General features: G+C 43.4%; 1 protein-coding gene across 1 annotated transcript in view; it reads left to right on the top strand.

Annotated features, from left to right (window-relative positions):
• The window catches only part of TMEM184A (transmembrane protein 184A), a 97,773-nt gene extending 85,282 nt beyond the window's left edge, over nt 1-12,491 (top strand). Inside the window, exons 6-9 of the mRNA XM_077449125.1 lie at nt 2,640-2,731; nt 4,616-4,785; nt 9,599-9,796; nt 10,474-12,491. Coding sequence (XP_077305251.1) covers nt 2,640-2,731; nt 4,616-4,785; nt 9,599-9,796; nt 10,474-10,721 — 708 coding nt within the window. The 3' untranslated portion in view covers nt 10,722-12,491. The remainder of the gene's footprint in view (nt 1-2,639; nt 2,732-4,615; nt 4,786-9,598; nt 9,797-10,473) is intronic.
• Nucleotides 12,492-24,527: the final 12,036 nt, after the last annotated feature.

Below are 24,527 nucleotides of genomic sequence, written 5' to 3'. Positions count from 1 at the left end.
TCCATCCATCCCTGTGTGTGTGTCCGTCCATCCATCCCTGTGTGTGTATCCATCCATCCATCCATCCATCCCTGTGTGTGTGTGTGTGTGTGTGTGTGTGTGTGTGTATTCATCCATCCATCCATCCCTGTGTGTGTGTGTGTGTGTGTATCCATCCATCCATCCATCCGTGTGTGTGTGTGTGTGTGTGTGTGTGTGTGTGTGTGTGTGTGTGTGTCCGTGCAGCCTTGTGTGTGTGTGTCCAGCCTACCTGTGTCCCAAGCCTCCGTCCCGAGCCGCCGTCGTCCCGTGCCTCCTCTGTCCCGTGCCTCCTCTGTCCCGTGCCTCCTCTGTCCCGTGCCTCCTCTGTCCCGTGCCTCCTCTGTCCCGTGCCTCCTCCGTCCCGTGCCTCCTCCGTCCCGTGTCGTGCCGATGGATCGCCGCTCTTCTCGGCGGCCATTCTACAATTCAAAAGCCGCGCCTCCGTCCTCCGCCTGTGATAGGCGGAACACTCAATTTCCCAGCAGCCTGTGTTCCGCCTATCACGGACATCCTCTCATACTCGTCCGTAGTATGAGAATGAACGGATGTCCGTGATAGGCGGAACACTGACTGCTGGGAAATTCAGTGTTCCGCCTATCACAGGCGGAGGCGGAGAAGGAGGCGCGGCTTTTGAATTTTAATGTCCGCCGTCTGTCTGCTCGATACGCTGATCGAGCAGTCAGACAGCGGTGACTCGAGTATAAGCCGAGGGGGCACTTTCAGCCTCAAAAAAGAGGCTGAAAATCTCGGCTTATACTCGAGTATATACGGTAATATAAAAACAAATAAAGGCAGGAGTTGTTTCTCAAGCTGCTAACGAGATTCAAACCTGTTTTAGAACTTTGCATGTGATAATGTGATTGGTGACATAGGAAACAGAGGAGAAAAGTTGCACGGCACTGGTTTAAAAAATGGAACAACAAAAAAATGCAACCAGTAGGGATACAAACAAGATCGGTTCTGTAACTTTGTTCTTAAAGCGGAGCACCACCCAAAAGTGGAAGCTCCACTTGTCTGAATCTCCCCCCCCCCCCCCCACCACATTTAGTGCCTTTGGGGGGGGGGGCAGGTACCTGATTTTGACAGTTCGACTCCCTCCTCCTTCCCCAGCAGCCGTCCCATTCAGAGTGCAGCATGCTTCGCACATGCGCAGTAAGAAACTGCCTGTGAAACTGCAAGGAGACCAGAGCGGCAGCACCTGATAGCCGATTGAAAAATCTGCTCGGGTGAAGACACCGCTGGATCCCTGGACAGGTCCTAATATTAAAAGTCGGTAGCTATAATATTTGTAGCGGCTGACTTTTAAAAAAAAAATTCTGACGGAGCTCCTCTTTAAATTCAATTTGTATCTAAGTTGGAACAGGTACATTTTTTTTTTTTTATTTTTTTTTTTTTTTGTGTAACGCCTGGGAAAAAAAAGATAATTTTTATGTTTTTTGGATTGCATAGGGAAGAGCTAAGACCCTTGTAAGGTTTGTTTTGCTGTTTGTGCCCTGTTCAGAAGATTTCACCCCACTTTCTGTCCCTGTGACAACTGGATTTTGAAACTTTTGGGTTGTCGTGGAAACAAGGATTGACGATTAAATTAAATAGTGATGGCGAACCTTGGCACCCCAAATGTTTTGGAATTACATTTCCCATGATGCTCAACTACATTGCAGAGTGCACATCATGGGAAATGTAGTTCCAAAACATGTGGGGTGTCAAGGTTCGCCATCGCTGCGATAAAGCTTCAGTGAAGACACCCTTTTTTGACTGGTAATTCTTAAAGGAGTGAATTTCTAATCCTAGGGGTAGATTTCCTCTCACTTTCTGTTGTCTCCTTACGTTTGTTTGTATGAGTCGTATGTAACTTGGTGACTGCCTGTACACGTTAACTGGAATTGGCTTCAACTAAATGAACATACTAGCTTACAGGCAGAGTATGATGGGGCAAAAAAACATATACGGTAGTTGTGTTCAAAATAATTGCAGTCCAACATCACTAACCAGATCAATGACTGGTTTTGGTATATTTATATTTCTACATTGCAAATAATTTACTAGTAGGTGCAGTAGAGTAATAGAAAACCAACAGACCTGACATGCATGCTGCTGATTTTGTGTGAGTGAATCATTAATTGAAAGGGCCTGTTCAAAATAATAACCGCGTGGTGTTCAATTAGTGAGGTCGTTCAGTCTGTGAAAAAACAGGTGGCCCTTCTATAAGGATGAAGGCAGCAAATGTTGTACATGATGGGTATAGTGCATTTCTCTCTGAAAATCTGATTAAAATGGGTCGTTCCAGGCATTGTTCAGAAGAACAATGAATGAGTTTGCCAAAAATTCTAATATTGCAGAATATACAGCATGCTAAATAACTAAGCTCCATTTCATGCGGAATCAACTAAATTATTAATGTATCTTAAATAGAAAACTATCTTTAGATAGACTTTTACTCCAAAAGCATTTTATTAAAATAAATTTGATAAAAATAAAAAATGTTTTTTTTTTTGTTTTTTTTTTTAAATCATTGATTTTCATCCCCCCCCGACTTGTGATCATGATGCCCATTGTGACGTGTACTAAAGGAAATAGGATAAGAAACACTTTTTTAATGAATTTTCCTTCCTTCACAGGCAACCCTGCAGTTCTGCATAGTGAAACCCATCATGGCTGTTGTGACGATAATTCTGCAAGCGTTCGGGAAATATCATGATGGAGATTTTAAGTAAGATTTTCAATTGTTATTGCTAGTGTGTATGTTAAACTTGCTTTCAGCTCCCCAAACTTCAGTCAGGTTTTTCTTACTGCAACAAGCAGAAATTAGGTGTAGATATCACATTACCAGAACATCAGTTAGCTTGGGATGGGGCACAACGGCTCTGGTGAGGCTGCTCTCTACAAAAACTGGGCATCCTTTAAACTAGGGGCTCAGACTTGAACATGCACAAGTATAAAGTCTAACGAGCGCCAAAAACTTTTAATAGTAGTATTGGATGACAAACAACAATGAAGAACATCCTAATTGTTTCAGGGATCTGCTCCTTCATCAGGGCTTAAACACAATGGGTAATTATAAGGTCTCAAAGCTGGCACAAATCACCAAGAGTCATTTGGTGTATAGGTTGTAGCTAAAAGCAGTTTAATGAGTGAGTGATTGATATTTTTATTTTTGTGCTAGCTTTGGGACCTTATGATTGGCCATTCTGTTTAAGCCATGAACAGCAGGGAGGTCTTTGAGCCCCCAAAACACATTGATTGTTGTGTGTTTGTTTGTGAACCATTGCTAATAGTAAACCCTTACCGTTTGTTTGGCACTCTCATAAAATGTATACAGTTTTTTTTTTTTGTGGGGGGGGGTTGCTGACTATGCCCTCATTCAGAAAATTTCAGGTGCTGTTGACAGTTTGAGAACATCAGATGGCAATAAAAACACGGTCAGAAGTCCAAACCCCAACCCTTCCTCTTTCCAAACAAATACATTGCAAATAAGTTCTTGATCCCTCTAAGTTGTGATCTTACCTATTTCATTTTTTTCACATATATAAGCTGCTAGCACATAGATGAATAGATCATTGAAACAAAGTCGAGCACTATCCAGTGTAGAGCTAAAAACCCCCCAACACAGCCCCAGATAATGTCACATTAGGATCCAAAACACATAAGTGTCCTGAAAAAAAGGCAGATCTTGTAGTGTGTTCCACTTTTGTAAAAACGATATTAAAATGAAAACGCACACACGTAAAGTTGCATTGAATCTGTTGCATGTGAGGAAAGTGTTTTTGCTAAATATTCACTACTTAGTACTTCTGCTGCTGCCAGTTCAATGTGTGCTTACGTCAACAAGTCTCTGCCCACTGGCATGCTTGCATCTACAGATTCCGCCATCTTGTGTGCATATTCAGTGCAAATTACTTTAAGTTTTTTATATATAGTTTTAATAAAGTTTTTTTTTTTTTTTTTTTTTTTTTTAAACACACTTTGTGCTGCTTTATATAAATTGTTCTGTATGTGCCCTGTTCCCAAAACGATGCAGTAAAGTGGATTGCAGTGCCTAAAAATGTAGACATGCATATTTACGTTAAAACGAATCATTTTCATTTGCAAGCTGGTGTGAATGCTAGAAATAGCTTTTACCTGCTGCCTATCTGGTGAAGTTTCATGCATGTGCTGAATGTATAGCTGGAGCACCTACTAATGAATTCCATTCAGACCATCATCTCTTCTCCTATGGCTCTGTGATTTACTCCAGACAATATACTTATACTCTGTACATGTTCTAGGCTTAAATGTGCCAGGACTCTGACATCATTGGAGGCATATCCTGCCAACTGCAGCCTCTGTAGGTTTATATTAATGGTGTCATCATGGAGCAGGTTCTAGGAAAGACAGAGATACCCAGGGATGTAATTCCATTAATATGATCTTAAAGCCTCCACAAGGAGGTGAAATGGATGACTAAAATTAATCACTGTAATTGCCATATCATACACTACTAGTCTCGTACTGTTTGAAGGATAAGGGTGCCCACCCTCACCTACTGTTCCACAGGATTCAGTGGACTCAACTTGTTTGATATTGACCATGTTTATTGTATTATATTTCCTTTCAGTGTTCAGAGTGGCTACCTATACATCACAATCGTCTACAACATATCGGTCAGTCTGGCTCTCTACGCCTTGTTCCTTTTCTATTTTGCAACCAAAGAGTTGCTCAACCCCTTTGAACCTGTGCTGAAGTTTCTTACCATAAAAGCAGTCATCTTTTTATCATTCTGGCAAGGTGGGTGCTGCTGTTGGATGTTCACTATTATGGTACACGTAGTTATTTATGGTTTATACAGTAAAGTTTTTTTTTTTTTTTTACATATATATTTTTAATACTGTCATCAAGCAGATGGGAAACATGAGGATGGATTAGAGGAACTGAATTTTTTCTCTCTTGAGAAGAGGAGATTAAGGGGGGATAGGATCAACATGTACAAATACATAAGGGGTCCATGTAGTGAACTTGGTGTTGAGTTATTCACTTTAACCACTTTCAGACCGGATCATTTTGCGATTCGGCACTGCGTCGCTTTAACTGACAATTGCGCGGTCGTGCGACGTGGCTCCCAAACAAAATTGACGTCCTTTTTCCCCACAAAAATAGCTTTCTTTTGGTGGTATTTGATCACACTTGCGGTTTTTATTTTTTGCGCTATAAACAAAAATAGAGCGACAATTTTGAAAAAACGCATTATTTTTTACTTTTTGTTATAATAAATATCCCCCAAAAATATATAAAAAAACATTTTTTTCCCTCAGTTTAGGCTGATACGTATTCTTCTACATATTTTTGGTAAAAAAATCGCAATAAGCGATTATTGATTGGTTTGCGCAAAAGTTATAGCGTTTACAAAATAGGGATAGTTTTATGGCATTTTTATTAATAATTTTTTATTATTTTTTTTTTTACTAGTAATGGCGGCGATCAGCGATTTTTATTGTGACTGTGACATTGTGGGGGACCCATCGGACATTTTTGGGACCATTGTCATTTATACAGTAATCACTGCTATATAAATGCAGTGATTCCTGTGTAAATGACACTGGCAGTGAAAGGGTTAACCAGTGGGTGGCAGTGTAGGGATTAAGTGTTCCTAGGGGTGTGTTACTAACTGTGGGGGGGTTGGGCTTTCATTTAGTGAACACTGATCTCTGCTCCAATCACATGGAGCAGAGATCAGCGTCACTAGTTGCTAGGCAGAATGGAGAAATGCTGTTTACACGGCATTTCCTCCATTCAGCCGTCCCGTGAGACGATCGTGGGTATGCCCACGGCGATCGAGTCCGCAGGTCCCGCGACCGGACTCACAGGGGTCCCGACCAGCGCGGGAGCGCTCCCGATGGCAGGGCGGCATTGAAGATTGGACGTACATGTACGCCAATATGCCTGCCCGTGCCATTCTGTCGATGTACATCGTCGTGCGCTGGTCGGGAAGTGGTTAAGGTCATCACAGAGGACAAGGGGGTACTCTTTACATTTGGAGGAAAATATTTAATCTCCAAATAAGGAATGGTTTCTTCACAGTGAGAGCTGTGAAAATGTGGACTAGACTCCCCCGAGAGGTGGTTCTGGCCAGCTCAGTAGATTGCTTTAACCACCTCCCGCCCGCCCTATAGCCTTATGTTTACTTCCGCAATGCGCGCCGCCGGGGGCGCGCATCGCGGAAGTTTTGTATTCGCCGTGTCTCCCGGAGACAGGCAAACACAGATCGCCGTGAACGGCCAATCAAAGCGGCCGTTCACAGCGCGATCGCAGCTGCCAATGGGAGATGATCTCAAATGTAAACATATGAGATCATCTCCCATTGCCGTGTCTCTCCCTCCTCACACAGAGACAGCGTGTGAGGAGAGAGAGGATCTGTGAGTCAGCCCCAGTGCCATCTGTCAGCCCCAGTGCCATCTGTCAGCCCCAGTGCCATCTGTCAGCCCCAGTGCCATCTGTCAGCCCCAGTGCCATCTGTCAGCCCAGTGCCATCTGCCAGTAGTGCCAGCGCCAGTGCCACCTGCCAGCGCCAGTACCAGCGCCAGTGCCACCTGCCAGCCCCAGTGCCACCTGCCAGCACCAGTGCCATCCGTCAGCCCCAGTGCCGTCAGCCCCAGTGCCGTCAGTGCCACCTGCCAGTGCCACCTGCCAGCGCCAGTGCCATCCGTCAGCCCCAGTGCCTTCAGCCCCAGTGCCGCTAGTGCCGTCAGCCCCAGTGCCGTCAGCGCCAGTGCCACCTGCCAGTGCCACCTGCCAGTGCCACCTGCCAGCGCCCCCTGCCAGCGCCAGTGCCATCTGCCAGCCGCAGTGCCATCTGCCAGCCGCAGTGCCATCTGCCAGCCCCATTTGCCAGAGCAATTAGCCAGAGCAAATCAAAGCGGCCGTTCACAGCGCGATCGCAGCTGCCAATGGGAGATGATCTCAAATGTAAACATATGAGATCATCTCCCATTGCCGTGTCTCTCCCTCCTCACACAGAGACAGCGTGTGAGGAGAGAGAGGATCTGTGAGTCAGCCCCAGTGCCATCTGTCAGCCCCAGTGCCATCTGTCAGCCCAGTGCCATCTGCCAGTAGTGCCAGCGCCAGTGCCACCTGCCAGCGCCAGTACCAGCGCCAGTGCCACCTGCCAGCCCCAGTGCCACCTGCCAGCACCAGTGCCATCCGTCAGCCCCAGTGCCGTCAGCCCCAGTGCCGTCAGTGCCACCTGCCAGTGCCACCTGCCAGCGCCAGTGCCATCCGTCAGCCCCAGTGCCTTCAGCCCCAGTGCCGCTAGTGCCGTCAGCCCCAGTGCCGTCAGCGCCAGTGCCACCTGCCAGTGCCACCTGCCAGTGCCACCTGCCAGCGCCCCCTGCCAGCGCCAGTGCCATCTGCCAGCCGCAGTGCCATCTGCCAGCCCCATTTGCCAGAGCAATTAGCCAGAGCAAATCAAAGCGGCCGTTCACAGCGCGATCGCAGCTGCCAATGGGAGATGATCTCAAATGTAAACATATGAGATCATCTCCCATTGCCGTGTCTCTCCCTCCTCACACAGAGACAGCGTGTGAGGAGAGAGAGGATCTGTGAGTCAGCCCCAGTGCCAACTGTCAGCCCCAGTGCCATCTGTCAGCCCCAGTGCCATCTGTCAGCCCCAGTGCCATCTGTCAGCCCAGTGCCATCTGCCAGTAGTGCCAGCGCCAGTGCCACCTGCCAGTACCAGCGCCAGTGCCACCTGCCAGCCCCAGTGCCACCTGCCAGCACCAGTGCCATCCGTCAGCCCCAGTGCCGTCAGCCCCAGTGCCGTCAGTGCCACCTGCCAGTGCCACCTGCCAGCGCCAGTGCCATCCGTCAGCCCCAGTGCCTTCAGCCCCAGTGCCGCTAGTGCCGTCAGCCCCAGTGCCGTCAGCGCCAGTGCCACCTGCCAGTGCCACCTGCCAGTGCCACCTGCCAGCGCCCCCTGCCAGCGCCAGTGCCATCTGCCAGCCGCAGTGCCATCTGCCAGCCCCATTTGCCAGAGCAATTAGCCAGAGCAAATCAAAGCGGCCGTTCACAGCGCGATCGCAGCTGCCAATGGGAGATGATCTCAAATGTAAACATATGAGATCATCTCCCATTGCCGTGTCTCTCCCTCCTCACACAGAGACAGCGTGTGAGGAGAGAGAGGATCTGTGAGTCAGCCCCAGTGCCAACTGTCAGCCCCAGTGCCATCTGTCAGCCCCAGTGCCATCTGCCAGTAGTGCCACCTGCCAGCGCCAGTGCCACCTGCCAGCGCCAGTACCAGCGCCAGTGCCACCTGCCAGCCCCAGTGCCGTCAGTGCCAGTGCCACCTGCCAGTGCCACCTGCCAGTGCCGTCAGCCCCAGTGCCGCTAGTGCCACAGCTTGTAGACTCTCTAACTTTCACAAAGACCAAATAATATCCACTAATTTGGGTTATTTTTACCAAAGATATGTAGCAGTATAAATTGTGGCCAAAATTTATGGAAAAAAAATTATAATTTGCAAAATTTTATCACAGAAACAAAGAAATATGCGTTTTTTTTCAACATTTTCGGTCTTTTTTCATTTATAGCGCAAAAAATAAAAACCCCAGAGGTGATCAAATACCACCAAAAGAAAGCTCTATTTGTGGGGAAAAAAAGGACACAAAATTCATTTGGGTACAGTGTTGCATGACTGAGTAATTGTCATTCAAAGTGTGAGAGCACCAAAAGCTGAAAATTGGTCTGGTCAGGAAGGGTGTTTAGGTGCCCAGTAAGCAAGTGGTTAAAGGACTGTTTTTTTTCCTAAATGTACATAATATAACTGGGTTTTATAGGTAAAGTTGATCCAGGAAATATCTGATTGCCTCTCAGGGGATCAGCAAATAATTTTTTCCCCTGTTGGAGCAAATTGGATCATGATTTGCTGGGGTTTTTGCCTTCCTCTGGATCAAATGTAGGATTGTGTATATGGGATTGTATGATTTTTTTTTTTTCTTTTATTGGAAGGTTATATTGTTAGCATGTTCTTTTCCATCGCTGGCATGTCACCATTTTGTCCTTTTTTATGAGCATGTCTAGTGACCAAAAGTTAAGAGCGAGAAGGCTCTCGACTTTCTGGTGCTATAGCTGAGATTTACATAATGGAGTACTCTAATTTAGGTTGTCTAAATAGTTTTTACAAAGGACGTGTACTTAGATGAAGTGGGGAATGGTTATGATCTCCATCAGGCTTTAATCTGTGTCTTTAGCAGGAAGATTTTCTTTCACTTTTGATCTTATTAGACTAGGAAGGAAGTAGAAATCTCAAAGTAAGCATCTATGTCGGGTCAAAGTGACCTTTTTGGACAATTTTCCCTCTACGCCCATTTTCAGTTACAACTTTCCAATTTTTTTTCTCCTTTCTGTCCTGCTAACACTGGTCACCAGGAAACATTGGATAGAGGATTGTTTTATCCAAGGACATAGACCGCTAAAACTGGGAATGTTTTATATAAACTTATACTAGAGAAATAGCGGAATCTTAGGTTTTTTTGGGTAGCGCAGACACTTTTATGCTATTATATTTAAGAATACTTCTTTAATCTAACTGTGGTTATCTATTTATCAGGAATGCTCCTGGCCATACTGGAGAGAGCAGGGGCCATTCCAGAAGTCCAGATTATCCATGGCAATACAGTCGGGGCAGGCACAGTGGCTGCTGGGTATCAGAACTTCATCATTTGTATTGAGATGCTGTTTGCAGCCATTGCTTTGCGCTACGCCTTCACCTGCCAGGTCTACAGAGAGAAAAAGGAAAACTCAACAGGTACACTCATAAGTTTCTAAAATGTTATCAAAGTAAAAAAAAACCTCTCCTAGCCCTTGTACACACGGTCGGAGATTCCGTCAGAATGTTTCCGATCGGAGCGTTTTGTCGGATATTCCGACTGTGTGTGGTCTGCATCGGACTGTTTCCATCGTCCATCCGTCGGACCAACTTTTCCAACTTGCCGGAAATATTTTCCGACAAAATCCTCCGATCGGACATACTCCCATCATGTGTAGCCTACTCCGACGGACAAGGTGCCACGCATGCTCAGATCAAATTCCTAGACCAAAGCTATTGGCTACTAGCCTGAACGTAGTCCCGTCGTAACGAAATAATGTCATGATGTTATGTACAATCGGATTTTCTGACAACTTAGTCCGACCGTGTGTATGCAACATCACTTCCGGACCTCTTCTGGAATTAATCCGTCGGAATTACTCCGACGTATTTGGTTGTCGGAATCTCCGACCGTATGTACAAGGGCTTAGAAGTGTTTGGTGGAGGAAGCTGCTCTCTTGACTTGGCTGCATACTGAAATTAGTTCAGTTGTCCATGAAATGAACATGAGTGCATGTATCAGAAGCTTGTAAGAAAAGTATTTTCTTCATCACAAAAATCCATATAAATGTGTATATTTCATATCGAGCACTAAACATTTTTTCCTTGTCTTACAGCAAATGTGGCACCTATGCAGAGCATCTCAAGTGGCTTGAAGGAGACTATGAGCCCACATGACATTGTACAAGATGCAATCCACAACTTCTCCCCCACATACCAGCAGTACACCCAGCAATCAATGCAGGACTCTGAGCAAAAATCACAGGGACAGAATGGGAACAAAGCAGCAGCCAATGGACACTCCAGCAAGAAAAAGAAGCAAAATGAGAAAATGATGCTTATCATTTCAGACGACGAACTCTAAGGCGGGAAAGCACTAGCTGTGATCGCTAGACAGAACTATAAGACTGGAAACTGCTAGCTGTATTCACTAGATGGAACTATCTGTAGCCAGTTACTGCAACTGGTTTGGTTTACTGACATTTCAGGCAAAAGGATCTTCTAAAGGACCCAGTGACACCAAACATTTTCAACAGACCCAAAGGACCCTGCGAGAAATGCTGTACACATTTCAGCATTCAACAGCCCCTTGGAATTTCATCTTGACCAGTGCAATTGTATTGCATGGATACACCCATAAAAAAAAAACCTCATTCTAAAACGGCCACTGAAAAAAACTTCATTGGCTGTGTCGGCGTTCCATTGCTATATGTTGCTTAAGCTAGAAGAGCATGACCCTCTTTGGGTCTCAAATTGTGTCCCAGCTTCATAGATCCACCTCCTTGACAAATGACTGATGTCTGTATGCTCTGGGACTTTCCAGTGCCTGAAAAACCTAGAGACACTGCAGATAGGAGCTTGTGTTCTTCACTTCTGCTGCCTACCTCTTTTCTCATTTCAGCAGCCATGTAGGTCATCCTACAGTGAGCCTGGGGTGGAACTTCAGTTGGTATGCTGGTAATTCAACATTAGGAACGATTTTGGTGAACCTCTTGGGCCAGAGTCATGGCGCTATCACTGCTGATAATGACTGGTTATGCAAATAAACAGGCAAGGGTGCACTCACCAAAATGGTGACCCCAAAATACAAAAAAGCCCCTCCAAAAAAAAAAAAAAAGTCACCTGGTAATGCAGGATAAAGTTAAAAGCGAGTGCCCAATCACAAATACCTTTAAACAGCCCACAGATGTCTTGCAGATGTGGAGATCAGTCGCAAAGAGCCACCAATAGCCACATTGGTGTGCAAGGACAATCCACTCTCCCTCAATGATAGCTGGCATCAGGCCCAGACTTGGACCAAAAAATAGGCCCAAGCATTTTTTGACTGAGCAGCCACTTTTACCAAGGATCGGGGGAGCTGGCATTCATTGGGAGCGGTTGATGACGGGATATTCACGGAGTCGGTCCTCTGCACTTTAATCTAAAGAGGCACTGTAAGGGGGCACTGTTATTACAGTGCCCCTTTTCAGTGCTGTTCCCTTTTATATGACAGTTCCCCTAGCAATCACAGCCCCCCATCACAATGCCCCTTGCAACCCCCCCCCCTCCTTTCTATGGACGGGAGGAACTGCAGATCTGGATCATATTAATAAGTGTGTGATTACCCGATTTGTTAATATGAAAAGACTCCCACTCTCTGTGCGGATCTCCTGCTCCTCTCGCTCCCTGCTCTGCTGATAGGGTAACATCATTGGCAGGGCGGGAGAGCTGGGAGAGCACACACAGGCATGGCCTCATAGCGGGAGGTGAGTGGCACCTGTGGTCTGTGTTAGCCCAGTTGGGACAGTGGTAGATGCTTAACTCCCTCTGTGAGGGCCGGTCATTTACAGGCCACCCTTGTTAAGCCAGGAACCCCCGGCCCACCGGGCCAATGCCCGGTGTGCCCTATGGCCAGTCCGGGCCTGGTCAGCATAAAAAGAGAAAAGCCAACTCCAGCTTGGGAATGAATGTGGTGTGCTGGTCACAATTGTCAAAAAGGGGTAAATCTTTTGTTACTCATGAGCACATGCTGGACACAACCTCCTGTAAAAGATAAAGCCAGTGCAACTTATACAGTAGCTCAGTGTATCTGCTTCCCATCTAAGTCACCATTTACTAACCTGTTTCAAGGCTTTTTCATCTACGGGGGGGGGGGGGGGGGTGTAAGGCCAGCACACTCTGACAACTAACATAAGATTTACCCCTTTTTTAGGAGGTGCCTTATTTGCAGTACATTCATTTCCAATGTATTTCAAACATAGGCAGTTGCAATAAGACAATTATTTATTGTTACTAAGCGATTAAGAATCTGACAAACTTAGTGTAACTATGGGTAAAATAAAAAATGACATATATGCTGCAATCTGTCACTTGCATAAACACAGAGTGGTGTTCTTTTTTTATTAGCTATTGTTCCTGCGAGTAGATACTTTATTTTTCCACTTTCTGTAACAGGGTGACAATACTGTTTGTTCTACAGTAAAATAACACAGCAGTGTTGTCGCCATGAGGACAGGGTAGTCTTAGATGGCCATGGTTTTAAATGTATTTACGTAGGTGACAAACACCTTTAAGCAGTTATACCAACAGGTTTTTTTTTCGTTAAAAAACACATTTAAACCATTTGAATAAATGCTGAGAGTTGTAAGCATCCGTCAGTGTTAAATTCTTTGTCCCAGCCATGTAAATGGCACTTTTTCTGGCCAGCTTGGTCTGTTAAAAGGAGTGAAAAACATAACATATCTACTGGCAGGACCAATGGGTAGTAAAATTATGTTGTAGGTCATAAAACAAAAACTGTTGTGTTGATGCAAATATCAGCCTACGTCATCTTTAGTGTGCATTTTGTAATTTGCCCATGGTTCCACTCCAGTCCCTCAGCCTAGAAGTAAAGTCCCATGCTGGCTAATTTTCAGCAACTAAGAATTTATTGGATATTTAGAAATATATGGCTCTATTTATTGCATTTACATATTTTTGTGATCTGTTGGGCAAAATTTTAGGGTCCTTTCATATATGGTAAAATATGGATCTTGGAAGGTGATTTTGAATCATTCAGAATTCATTGACAGGTGCATTTGACCTGCTGTTGACCTCCATTTGAGCTGCCATTGATCTGCTTAAAACAGGTTTTCCATTTAAAGCCAACAAGAGGCAGCTGAAACAGACAATCATCCAAACTGTGTCTTATTGATTTCTATTAGAAGGAAGACATGGGGAGCGTGGCTCGACCATTGACAGAATGCCATCCAAACAACACCTGGATGCATCTGGCACTTGTTTGAAGGGGACTTTTTATTAGCCGAATTTGAACCGTAGGTAGCCGCGTTGACACCACTTTGGTTTTACAAACTTTGAGAAATTGAAGAAGCCAGGCAGAAAAAAACATTGACTGCAGACAATCAGATTGTGCTGGCTGTCAGAATACAATGGTGGCTTTATCCATCTACACTGTTTTAGCATGGAAGAGGGAATCGAGCAGTGTACTATCACTTAGCCCGTGACATGTATGGCCAGCTTTAGAGAGGCTGTTTTACAAAAAAAATCTGTTTAGTCCTTTTTTAATGAATATCCAGTATATTCAGGCTTTTTAGATTTGCCTGGAGTCCTTTAATAATTACCTTAGCCAAATATTTTTTTTGATGTTTAATGTATTTTGCAAAGTGAATTGTTTTTATGTTTTTTTTGTTTTTTTTTGTGTGTTTTTTTAATAACTTTCTAATAATGCCAAATATTTGTTAGTCTATTTGTGTAGATAATTTGGTTTATTTCACTTGTGCAAACCCAATGCAAATGTATGGAATGAAATCCTTTTCTTAGACTACTTCCAAAGTTATTTAAGCTGCAGGCGTTTGTCATTAACTATTGACACCAACATTCTTCATGATGGTAGATGTAGAATAATAATGTCACCCTTCTGGAATACAGAGAGCAACATATTTTGGGTGTTTTCCCCACCATTGAAGAGTGATATTCTCATGGACAATTTTATTGTACCTTTAAAGAAAAAAGACACTAAGCAATATTTAATAATGGTATTAAAATTAAGTGTATTTTTATAATTTTTTTTAAAACACACCCTTTTTTGTGACACCATCCAACTTTTCTGTGTCTGAATGTTGACGATGGCCTATGTTGGGAAATTTGTGTTCTGTATGTGGTCACTTTACTTCTGTGTGTTTACAATTCAACCATTCTAAAATAGGCTACAAAAAAAAAATCACTGGGCTCCCATAAACCCCTATGCCCTCTTATGCCACGTACACATGACCGGACTTTCCGGCAGACTAGGTCCGACGGTCTTCCCGAAAGACTTTCGGGGGAGTTCTGACGGACTTCCGAACAAACGGACTTGGCCACACACGAACAGATTAAGTCTGTTTGAAAGTCCGTTCATTTTGAACGTGATGACGTAAGATGGGACTAAAAAGAAGTTCAATAGCCAGTAGCCAATAGCTTCCATTGAGTCGTATTTGGTCCATCAGAACAGCATACACACGAACGGTTTTCCCAATAGGAATTGAGAAACATGTTCTATTTCTAGGTCTGTCTGATTTTTAAAATTAAAAACGATCGGATTAGCCCACACATGATCGGAATGTACGGACTGATTCAGTTGGACCTAGTCTGCCGGAAAGTCCAGTCGTGTGGACGCGGCATTAGTGTGAGCTTAGAGAGGTGATTTAGAGGAGCTTTTGACTTGCAGTACAGGAGCAGAATTGTGCGCTTTTTGGGAGTGCCTGGAAAATGTGCATAAATGTCTCTTACGTTCTCCCATAGAGCTTATTGCTCACAGACGCCTGAGCCCATTCATGTATACCGCAGAGTACAGACGGACATCGGCAAAGCACATATTCCCTTTTAAAAAAAAAAGCACTGTTGTAGTCACCTGCAGCAAGAACTGCAATGATGACAAAGTAAATTTAAATCAACAGCTACATACAGATTCATAGTGAACAATGTGTTATATAAAACAAGGAAACTGGATTACATTGGTTGCAATTTCCACTGCACAAGGGCTCATTCACATGAGCATGTTAATGCATTGTTAACAGCAATGTAGTGCTTCCTTTTTTTTTTTTATTTTTTTTTTTTTTAACGCCTATTTAATTCTGCGTTGTGATGTGTTACAGTTTGTCAGAAATGGGAATTCTTCAAAAAGACTGTATGTGAACTCACTGCATGTATATTCCCATGAGCAATACATTTAAAAGGCTAAAAATAAAACCTATGTGCCTCACGGCCAAAGTTAAAGGTATAAATAATAAGAAAAGAGCTTTCAAAAAAATATAAAAATGAAGGAACACTATCATCATTTAAATGTTAGGATATAACAGAATAAGGTAAAAAGGAAATCAAGGATGCAAAAAAATCAAAATTACCGACAGATTGCAAAAGATAGTAGGACAAACCCCAAAACATTCTTCAAATACAGTGCCTTGAAAAGGTTTCATACCCCTTGACATTTTTCACATTTTGTCATGTTACAACCAAAAATGTAAATGTATTGTATTGGAATTTTGTGTGATAGACCAACACAAAGTGGCACATGATTGTGCAGTGGAAGAAAAATTAAATGGTTTTCAATTTTTTTTACAAATATCTGAAATATCTGCAATTACAGCTGCAAGCCTTTTTGGGTATGTCTCTACCTGCTTTGCACATCTAGAGAGGGACACTTTTGCCCATTCTTTGCAAAATAGCTGGAGCTTTGTCAGATTGGATGGACAGTGTCTATGAACAGCAATTTTCAAGTCTTGCCACAGATTTTCAATTGGATTTAGGTCTGGATTTTGACTGGGCCGTTCAAACACATGATTATGTTTTGATCTAAACCATTCCATTGTAGCTCTGGCTGTGTGTGTGTTTTCCTGCTGGAAGGTGAACCCCACCCCAGTCTCAAGTCTTTTGCAGACTCTATAGCTCCATACACACTATCAGATTTTCTGCTGATTTTTGTCTTCAGATTTACCAAAACCATGCAGTACAAGGGCCTGCCTGATTGCATACACATTAAAACTCCTAAGATTTGACCTCATATTATATGGTTTTGGTAAATCTGAAGACAAAAATCAGCAGAAACTCTGATAGTGTGTATGGGGCTTTACAGGTTTTCTTCTAAGATCGCCCTGTATTTGTCTCCATCCATCTTCCCATCAACTCTAACCAGCTCAATTCTAACCAGCTACCCTGTCCCTGCTGAAGAAAAGCATCCCCACAACATGATGCTGCCACCACCATGTTTCATGGTGGGGATGGTGTGCTCAGGATGATGTGCAGTGTTGGTTTTCCTGCCACTCTTTTTTTTTTTTTTTTTTTTTTGCTTTTAGGCTAAAAAGTAAAACGTTGGTCTCATCTGACCAGAGCACCTTTTCCCACGTTTGCTGTGTCCCCCACATGGCTTCTCGCAAACTGAAAATGGGACTTCTTATGGCTTTCTTTCATCAATGGCTTCCTGCCACTCGTCCATAAAGACCAGATTTGTGGAGTGCACGACTAATATTTGTTTTGTGGGCAGATTTTTCCACCTGAGCTGTGGATCTCTGCAGCTCCTACAGAGTTACCATGGGTCTCTTGGCTGCTTCTCTGAATTATGCTCTCCTTGCCCGACCTCTGTTTAGGTGGACGGCCATGTCTTGGTAGGTTTGCAGTTGTGCCATACTCTTTCCATTTTCAGATGATGGATTAAACAGTGCTCCGTGGGATGTTTAAAGCTTGGGATATTTTTGTATAACCTAACCCTGCTTTAAACTTCTCCACAGGTGTATTCCTTGGCCTTCACTAATGTTCTCTAACAAACCTTTTGAGGGCTTCACAGAACAGCTGTTTTATACTGCGATTAAATTAAACACAGGTGGACTCCATTTACTAATTAGGTGACTTCTGAAACCAACTGGTTCCACTAGATTTTAGTTAACGATATCAGAGTAAAGGGGGCTGAATACAAATGCACGCCACACTTTTCAGATATTTGTAAAAAAAACTTGAAAACCCTTTATCATTTTCGTTCCACTTCACAATTATGTGCCACTTTGTGTTGGTCTATCACATAAAATCCCAATAAAATACATTTACGTTTTTGGTTGTAACATGACAAAATGTGGAATATGTCAAGTGGTATGAATACTTTTTCAAGGCACTGTAGGGTCTGGGATTAAAAGTACCATTATAGTCTTTGCAGATGACGCCAAGCTCTGCAGTGGAATAACGTCCTTACTGGATGTCTCCAATTTACAAGCCTACTGCAATGTACTGTTTGATTGTGGCAAATGAGGTTTAATGTTGATAAGTGTAAAGTTATGCACTTAGGGGCTAAGAATATGCATGCATAATACATACTAGGGGGGAGTACAACTGGGGGAATACATAGTGGAGAAGGATTTTGGTAGATCATAAGCTTAATAGCATGCAATGACAAGCTGTGTTTTCCAAAGCGAGTAAAATCAATTCTTGTACTAAAAGAGGTATGGACTCCAGAGAGAAAGACATCATCTTACCCCTGTACAAATCATTCGTAAGACCTCATCTGGAATATGCAGTTCAGTTTTGGGCACCAGTTCTCAAAAAGGATATCGGGGAACTGGAGGAAGGGCAACCAAACTGATAAGAGGCATGGAGGAGCTCAGCTATGAGGAAAGATCAGAGGAACTGAATCTATTCTATCTTGAGAAAAGGAGATTAAGGGGGATATGATCCACATTTACAAATGCGTAAGGGGTCCGGATAGTGAACTTGGTGTTGAGTTATTCACTTTAAGGTCATCGCGGAGGACAAGGGGGCACTCTTTTTATATCTAGAGGGGAAAAAAATAACACAGAAAGATTTCTTCACAGTAAGAGCTGTGAAAATGTGGAATAGACTCTCTCCAGAGGTGGTTCTGTCCAGCTCAGTAGATTGCTTTTAAGCCCTGGATTATTTCCTAAATGTACATAATATAACTGGATACTAATGTTTATAGGTAAAGTTGATCCAGGGAATATCCGATTTTCCACTGCTATAACAAATTGGATCATGCTGTGCTTGGGTTTTTTGCCTTCCTCTGGATTAACTGTGGGTATATCATTGTGTATATGGGCATGTATGAATTTTTTTTTTTTTTACATAGCTTGAAAAAAACACACAAGTCCATCTAGTTCAACCAAACTATGTAACTATGTCAGAGCACACTGCCCAAAAATGCAACATGTCCTATTATTTTTTCGGCACACACCAATGCAGAGTGTTGATATGAACTTAAAAAAGGAGGTCCACCCAAAAGGTGGACCCTCCACTGCCTCTTTTGGCATTTTCTTTGGGGGGGCGCAGGTACCAGGTTTTCACAGGTACACTCTCCCACTTCCTGCTAAGACTGTTCAACCCCCCCCCTTCCACCACAGTCTTTTGGGATGCATTGCAGGTCCCTGAAGACTGTACCCATGGCACAGTTCAGCAGGAAACCGACTGTGAAGCCTTCACTTCCTGTTTTCCTTACTTGCTATGCTGGCGCCTGCACCCAAAGCCAATTGAAAAATCAGGTTGGGTGAGGACATTGCTGAATCCCTGGACAGGTGAGTGTGTGCTTATATTAAGTCAGAAGCTACAGTATTTGTTTGGAGAGCCTGGAGCTTCTCTTTAAAGATTATGTCCACTCAGTTTCATATTCCTGATATGTGCCTGCTGTACCATGTACTTGTATGAAAAAAGTACCCTCTTCACTTTGTATTGCTTCATTTTTGTGAAATCACTGATGTTCCTGCCAATCCCTCTGCTTCCCTACACTAGGCATGAGAGTACAGGGTGGTCCAGTTTCTAGCTAAGCCGGGAACTCATCCTGCTCTCCTCCAATGATCAGACTTGTGCTGACATGTCCCCCCTCCACGGCCATTCATTGGGAAGATCAGTGTATTTTTGTTTCTCCTGCCCCAGCTCTATAAGATCCTTATTATGCTGAGAACAGAGGTTTTTCATTACTTATAAAAAAAAAAGAGAAAAGGGTATTTGTAAAAAATTTTTACATTACATCTATACACAAATGTTTTGCCCTTCATTTCTATTTTAAACAGCATGGGCTGTTTAACACGGTTGAGAGTTCACATATGCGATGAAGGGACCAGCTTGATTCCAGAGCCGGTTCCCGCATCGCATCTCCTTTGTAGGTAGTTCACACTGCCCTCTGGGACCTGCTGAGGGTGTCAGTGCAAAGTTAATGACAACCCCAGATCCAATTCCAATGTGGGGGGAAAAAAAAGGTTCCTGCACTATTCTCCTGTGGATCCAATGCGAGTATGACATCAACTGTATGGCTGAACTCGCATTGTACAGAGATCGCATGTGATCTGCACAGCAATGCGGTGCGAATCACATGTGATGTCTGACATTGCATATGTGTGAACCCAGGCTCAACAATAGGATGTAAATAAAGTAGCCTTGTTGAGTAATCCTGCACATACAATGTGGCTGTTGTGAACAAGCCCCTAGAAAGTTGTGTTAAAGGGAATTCTGTTAATTCTCCAAGTTTATAGTTGTGCTACTGTAATAACACAGGGATATTTTTTGAAAGGGGATTACCTACGATGAAGGCTTGTTTTCTGAAGGGCTCCCAGTAATAAAAAAATATAAGGCAATAGTCTCTGTAGAGATTCAACGTAAAAGCAGAGTTCTATTGCAGGTTTTACAGCACCCCCTCTCATGATGCAGGGATGATAGCAGCAAGCACTGGGTACAGTACACGTTCCCATTATGAAAAATGTTGCTTGGGTGTTTTGCAGTAGAGGACTGGTCTGCAGCGCAGGGGACATTTTTTTTTCCCCAGGCCATGACTAATAAGATACTACATGCTGGCCTGGTGACCATGAGTAGAGATGCTTCACCATTTAGCCAGAGATTAGCCAGTGATCACAGCAACTGGCAGGGGGTAGTCTTCTGGCAACAACTTTTTGTCTTTCTGGGAAGTCATGTGACCAAATGTTGAGCACTGCCAAGGAAGCCGATTTGTCACAATAAACCATGTCTTTTAGGAACAATCATTTTTCATGATGCCTACACTTTCGATGAAGCACCATGGCACACATTGCATGCTACACATTATTTAGCCACATAAATGTGTCCCTTCAATGTTAAGGCTAGGAGATTGCATTTGCCCCTGCTACCCCCTTGTCAAAGGTTCCCAGGCCTTCCTTGGTGCTTTAAATTTTATTAACTGATTAAAATGAATATTTCAGCTTTTGGTCCTACAGACTGACCTAAGGAGCATAGGTGCTAATCTGTTGGTGACATATTATCATCACTTCAGGATACCCTATCTTTAAAGTGACTTTGTCATAAGAAAAGTATAGGGGCTGCCATTGCTGGGCCTCTTTTGCCACAATGCCAGTTATCTGGCGGTGCCAGAATAAGCATGCTCTAAATCAGTGTCAGAAAAGTGTCAAAATACTTTCTCTATACTTGTTCTAGAACAGGGGTGTCAAACTAAATTTTTTTTTAATTGGACCACAGCAGCACTATAGTTGCCCTCAAAGGGCTGGTTGTATCTGTCAGACTAGATGTCCAGAGCACCCCACCCTCCCTGACATCACAGTGCACCCCCCTAACCTTGTGCTGCTGCTGGGAAGAACCTGTGTGTGGAGGAATACCAGAGGGGGTCTGGAGTCAGCTGCCAGAATCTGCTGCATGCTGAGACCAGGGGAGGTGGAGATGGGAGGTGCTGCTGTTGCACAGAGAGGTGAAGGATCTGGATGAGTTCTGTCCTCCTCGCTGAGGCCAACAGCTGAAGGGGTGCCGCAGCTGCAGGAGCGAGGGGCGAGTACCACAGGAAATGACCTGATGAGCCAGATTGGGCCCATGGGCCTTGTGATTGACGCGTGTTTTAGTGTAAAGACTCTAAAAGCGTTAAAGTCAAAGTATAAGCATGACAGCCAGAGAACCAACATTCTTAAAGGAGAAGTCGACAATGACAGCCTCAAACTTTAATTATGACAAAAGAATATGTCATCTCTGTATCGCCATGGGTCAGTTTAGGGTTCCTCATTAAAGCAGAATTACACTCAACTTATGCACTTTGACCCATCTGTACGCATACTGCACATACTGCTTATATTTACCCTTTTACTCTCTCAGAGCTGTTCCATTCCTGGAGATGTTTACAGAATGTTCCTTACTTTCTGATTGCTCCATACACCGGACTGCACATGCATGAAATTGTATGATGTTGTGTATGAAGGACAGAAGCATGGTTGTGAGGAAGTTAATAGGTGACATTTTCCAATGTGGCACCATTGGTGAAATGGCAGGTAAAAGACATATTAATAAAGCCATATAGAGTCCTTACTAACCACATGGTAAACATTTTCAATGGGGTTGTGTTTTTTTTATAGTATTTTACTTCAGGGTTTAATTCCACTTTAGGAAAACCATGATTAATTTATCTGCAGCTGTGCATCTTCCAATGTGACATAGATGAATCAATATGACTCTTGCTGTCAATATTTCAGCACCATAACACCAACCAGTAACAGTGGCTGCCCGTCCATAGGGGGCGCCGCCTCTCTCTAATCCATACGCCTGGTCCCTAATCTACATGAAAGAAGAAAAAAAAAGATTACAGCGCACACATACAAATATGACATTTAACTCCTGCAAGGCTGTTTAAAAACACCTGAACATATTCAGAAAATATGGCCATATAGTGGTAAGCCCACTACTACGTCAAAGTACCCCATTATCAGTGGGTCCTATGCTATGCATATAATGGGAGATCCTGCTTCTTTGAACCTTGGGAGAATTAAAGGACTCCTCCTATACCACAGGTGGACACTAATAAGAGGCAATGATTGGGGGCGTGCATTTTTTAGGGTGTTCCCCCCCAAACCTTTGTCTAATCTACATGCAAGGTGCCGGATCGTATGGATTCCAACTTTTTTTTTAAGCACATGATTAAAGCCTGAGGCTCTAATTGGCTTAAAAAAAGGGTGGGCTCGGGACTTGTAGTGCAAAGTGGATTTGCCTTTCGTAAATAGCCCCCCATATATCACCAGCACACCAGGGACCTCCATAAAGATCTATAATTTTTTGCTGCAATGTGATCATTTAATAAAACGCTGGACCCTTTGTAGAGTTCCCTGGTGTAACAGTGACCTATCCGTCACACTGAGTTGCTCCAGTCTCCAGCCATCGGACACATCAGCACCCACTTACTTTACAGCCTATTATGGGAACGTGTGCATTGGGAATCTTGGTCTGGCATTGAATTCACTAACGCATAACTATAATGCTTAGTCTTCACACCTGACTGATGTGTAGCAATGGTGATAGACTCACTAACACATATCCATCCTTCTTGATCTTCAGTTGGTAGATGTAACCATGGCAGTGGGTTTGATGGCATATCTCTCATGCTTGGTCTTCACACTGACTGACGTAGCAGTGGCAATGGGCTCACTGACACATTCATCCAATGTGCTCTGCACACATGGCTACAGTAGCATTGGCTCAGTGACATACATCTGGCTTGGTCTTAATACTTGTCTGGCATAGCAGTGGCAATGGGCTCCCTACCCATATCCATCCTGCTTGGTCTTCACACTTGGCTGACATAACAGTACCAATGGGCTCCGTGACACACTTACATCTGGCTTGGTCTACTCTTCACATTTAACCACATAGTAATGGAATGGGCCCCTATACTCATCCATCCCGCTTGGGTTTCACACTTGGCTAACATAGCAGTGGCCATGGGATCACTAACATATATGCATCCTGCTTGATCTTCACACTTGACCACATAGCAATGACAATTGGCTTAGTAAAGACATCCATCTTGCTTGGTCTTCACACTTGGCTAACATAACAGTGGCAACGGGCTTACTAACATACAGTACATATTTCTAGCTTGGTCTTCACACTTGACTGACATAGCAGTGTCAATGGGTCCTGCTTAGCCTTCACACTTGCTGACATAGAAGGAATGGGCTCCCTACACATATATATCCTGCATGGTTATCACACTATGCTAGGATAACAGTGGCAATGGGCACTGTTATACATCTGGTTTGGTCTTCACACTTGACCAATTTGTATTGGCACTGGGCTCCCTATACACATCCATCCAGCTTGGTTTTACGGGCTCACTGATATATCCATCCCGCTTGAGCTTCACAATGAGCTTCACAATGATCCTAGTCCACAAAAAGATAAGACCGCAACAAATTTCAAAGAAATTTGTTTCTGAAATCGAGTTTTTATGAAGTAGTTACATATTGAAAAACTGTTACATCTACAGAAACCAGTCTGTAAGAGCTGCAAATAAGCCACTGGTAAATTGAGCATTGCCCGGAGTGCCACTAAGAATGCATGGATCTTTCTTTGCAGTTAGGGCTCATTTAGATGTGAAAAAATTGAGCACACCTAATGCATTAAGACACATTCATTATAATACAAATAAAGTGCAGCGCTAAAAAAAAAATTATAATTGAGGGGAGTTCTGAAACCCTCATTAATATAATAACATATTGTATACAAATTAACATAAAAAGTGAAAAAAAGTCCATTAAACAAAGTCTATCAAACATCAAAGAATGTTCTCCTCTGTGCTCTGTCATAGATGACAAACAGGTGTAGAAAACTGGGAAGCTGGACAAGATTGGCAGCAAAGAGATAATGTGATTCCCAAGCCAGATGGATTATTGAAGCTGCTTACCAGATAAAAATGACCACTAAATCATAGGTGGTCAGAAGACGCACAGGGAATTAAGGTCTTTCTCCAACCATAATAAGTTCATGTGATTTCAATGGTACTCAAAGGTAAAAACAAGAGGAGTGCTCTCATAGTTCAGTATAATATAAAACAAGGTAAAAAGAAGCATTTACAAGATTCCTGAATATAAAAGCTAAACAAGTAACCAAGCTGGCATGTTCAGAGTTCCTATATTACACATGCCTAAGCCAACCAATCGAGGATGAATAGCTTGATGACATCACCATCATAGGCCCCATCCTACACGTTTCATCAAATATGCACTATGTGAGCGCTTCTCTTGTTTTTACCTTTTGAGTACTGTTGGAACAACATGAACTTATTGTGGTCGGAGAAAGACCTTAAAGGGGTTGTAAACCCTTGTGTTTTTTCACCTTAATGCGTCCTATGCATTTAGGTGAAAAAACACCTGGCAGTGACTGGCCCCCTAGTCACCCCATTTTACTTACCTAAGCCCCTTAT

Source organism: Lithobates pipiens, unplaced genomic scaffold (assembly GCF_037356315.1).
Source record: "Lithobates pipiens isolate NorthernLeopardFrog02 unplaced genomic scaffold, aLitPip1_a1.2 Scaffold_22, whole genome shotgun sequence".
NCBI classification, from domain to species: Eukaryota; Metazoa; Chordata; class Amphibia; order Anura; family Ranidae; genus Lithobates; species Lithobates pipiens.
The sequence above is the reverse complement of the archived record's forward strand: the minus strand, read 5'-3'. Positions and strand labels throughout refer to the sequence as shown.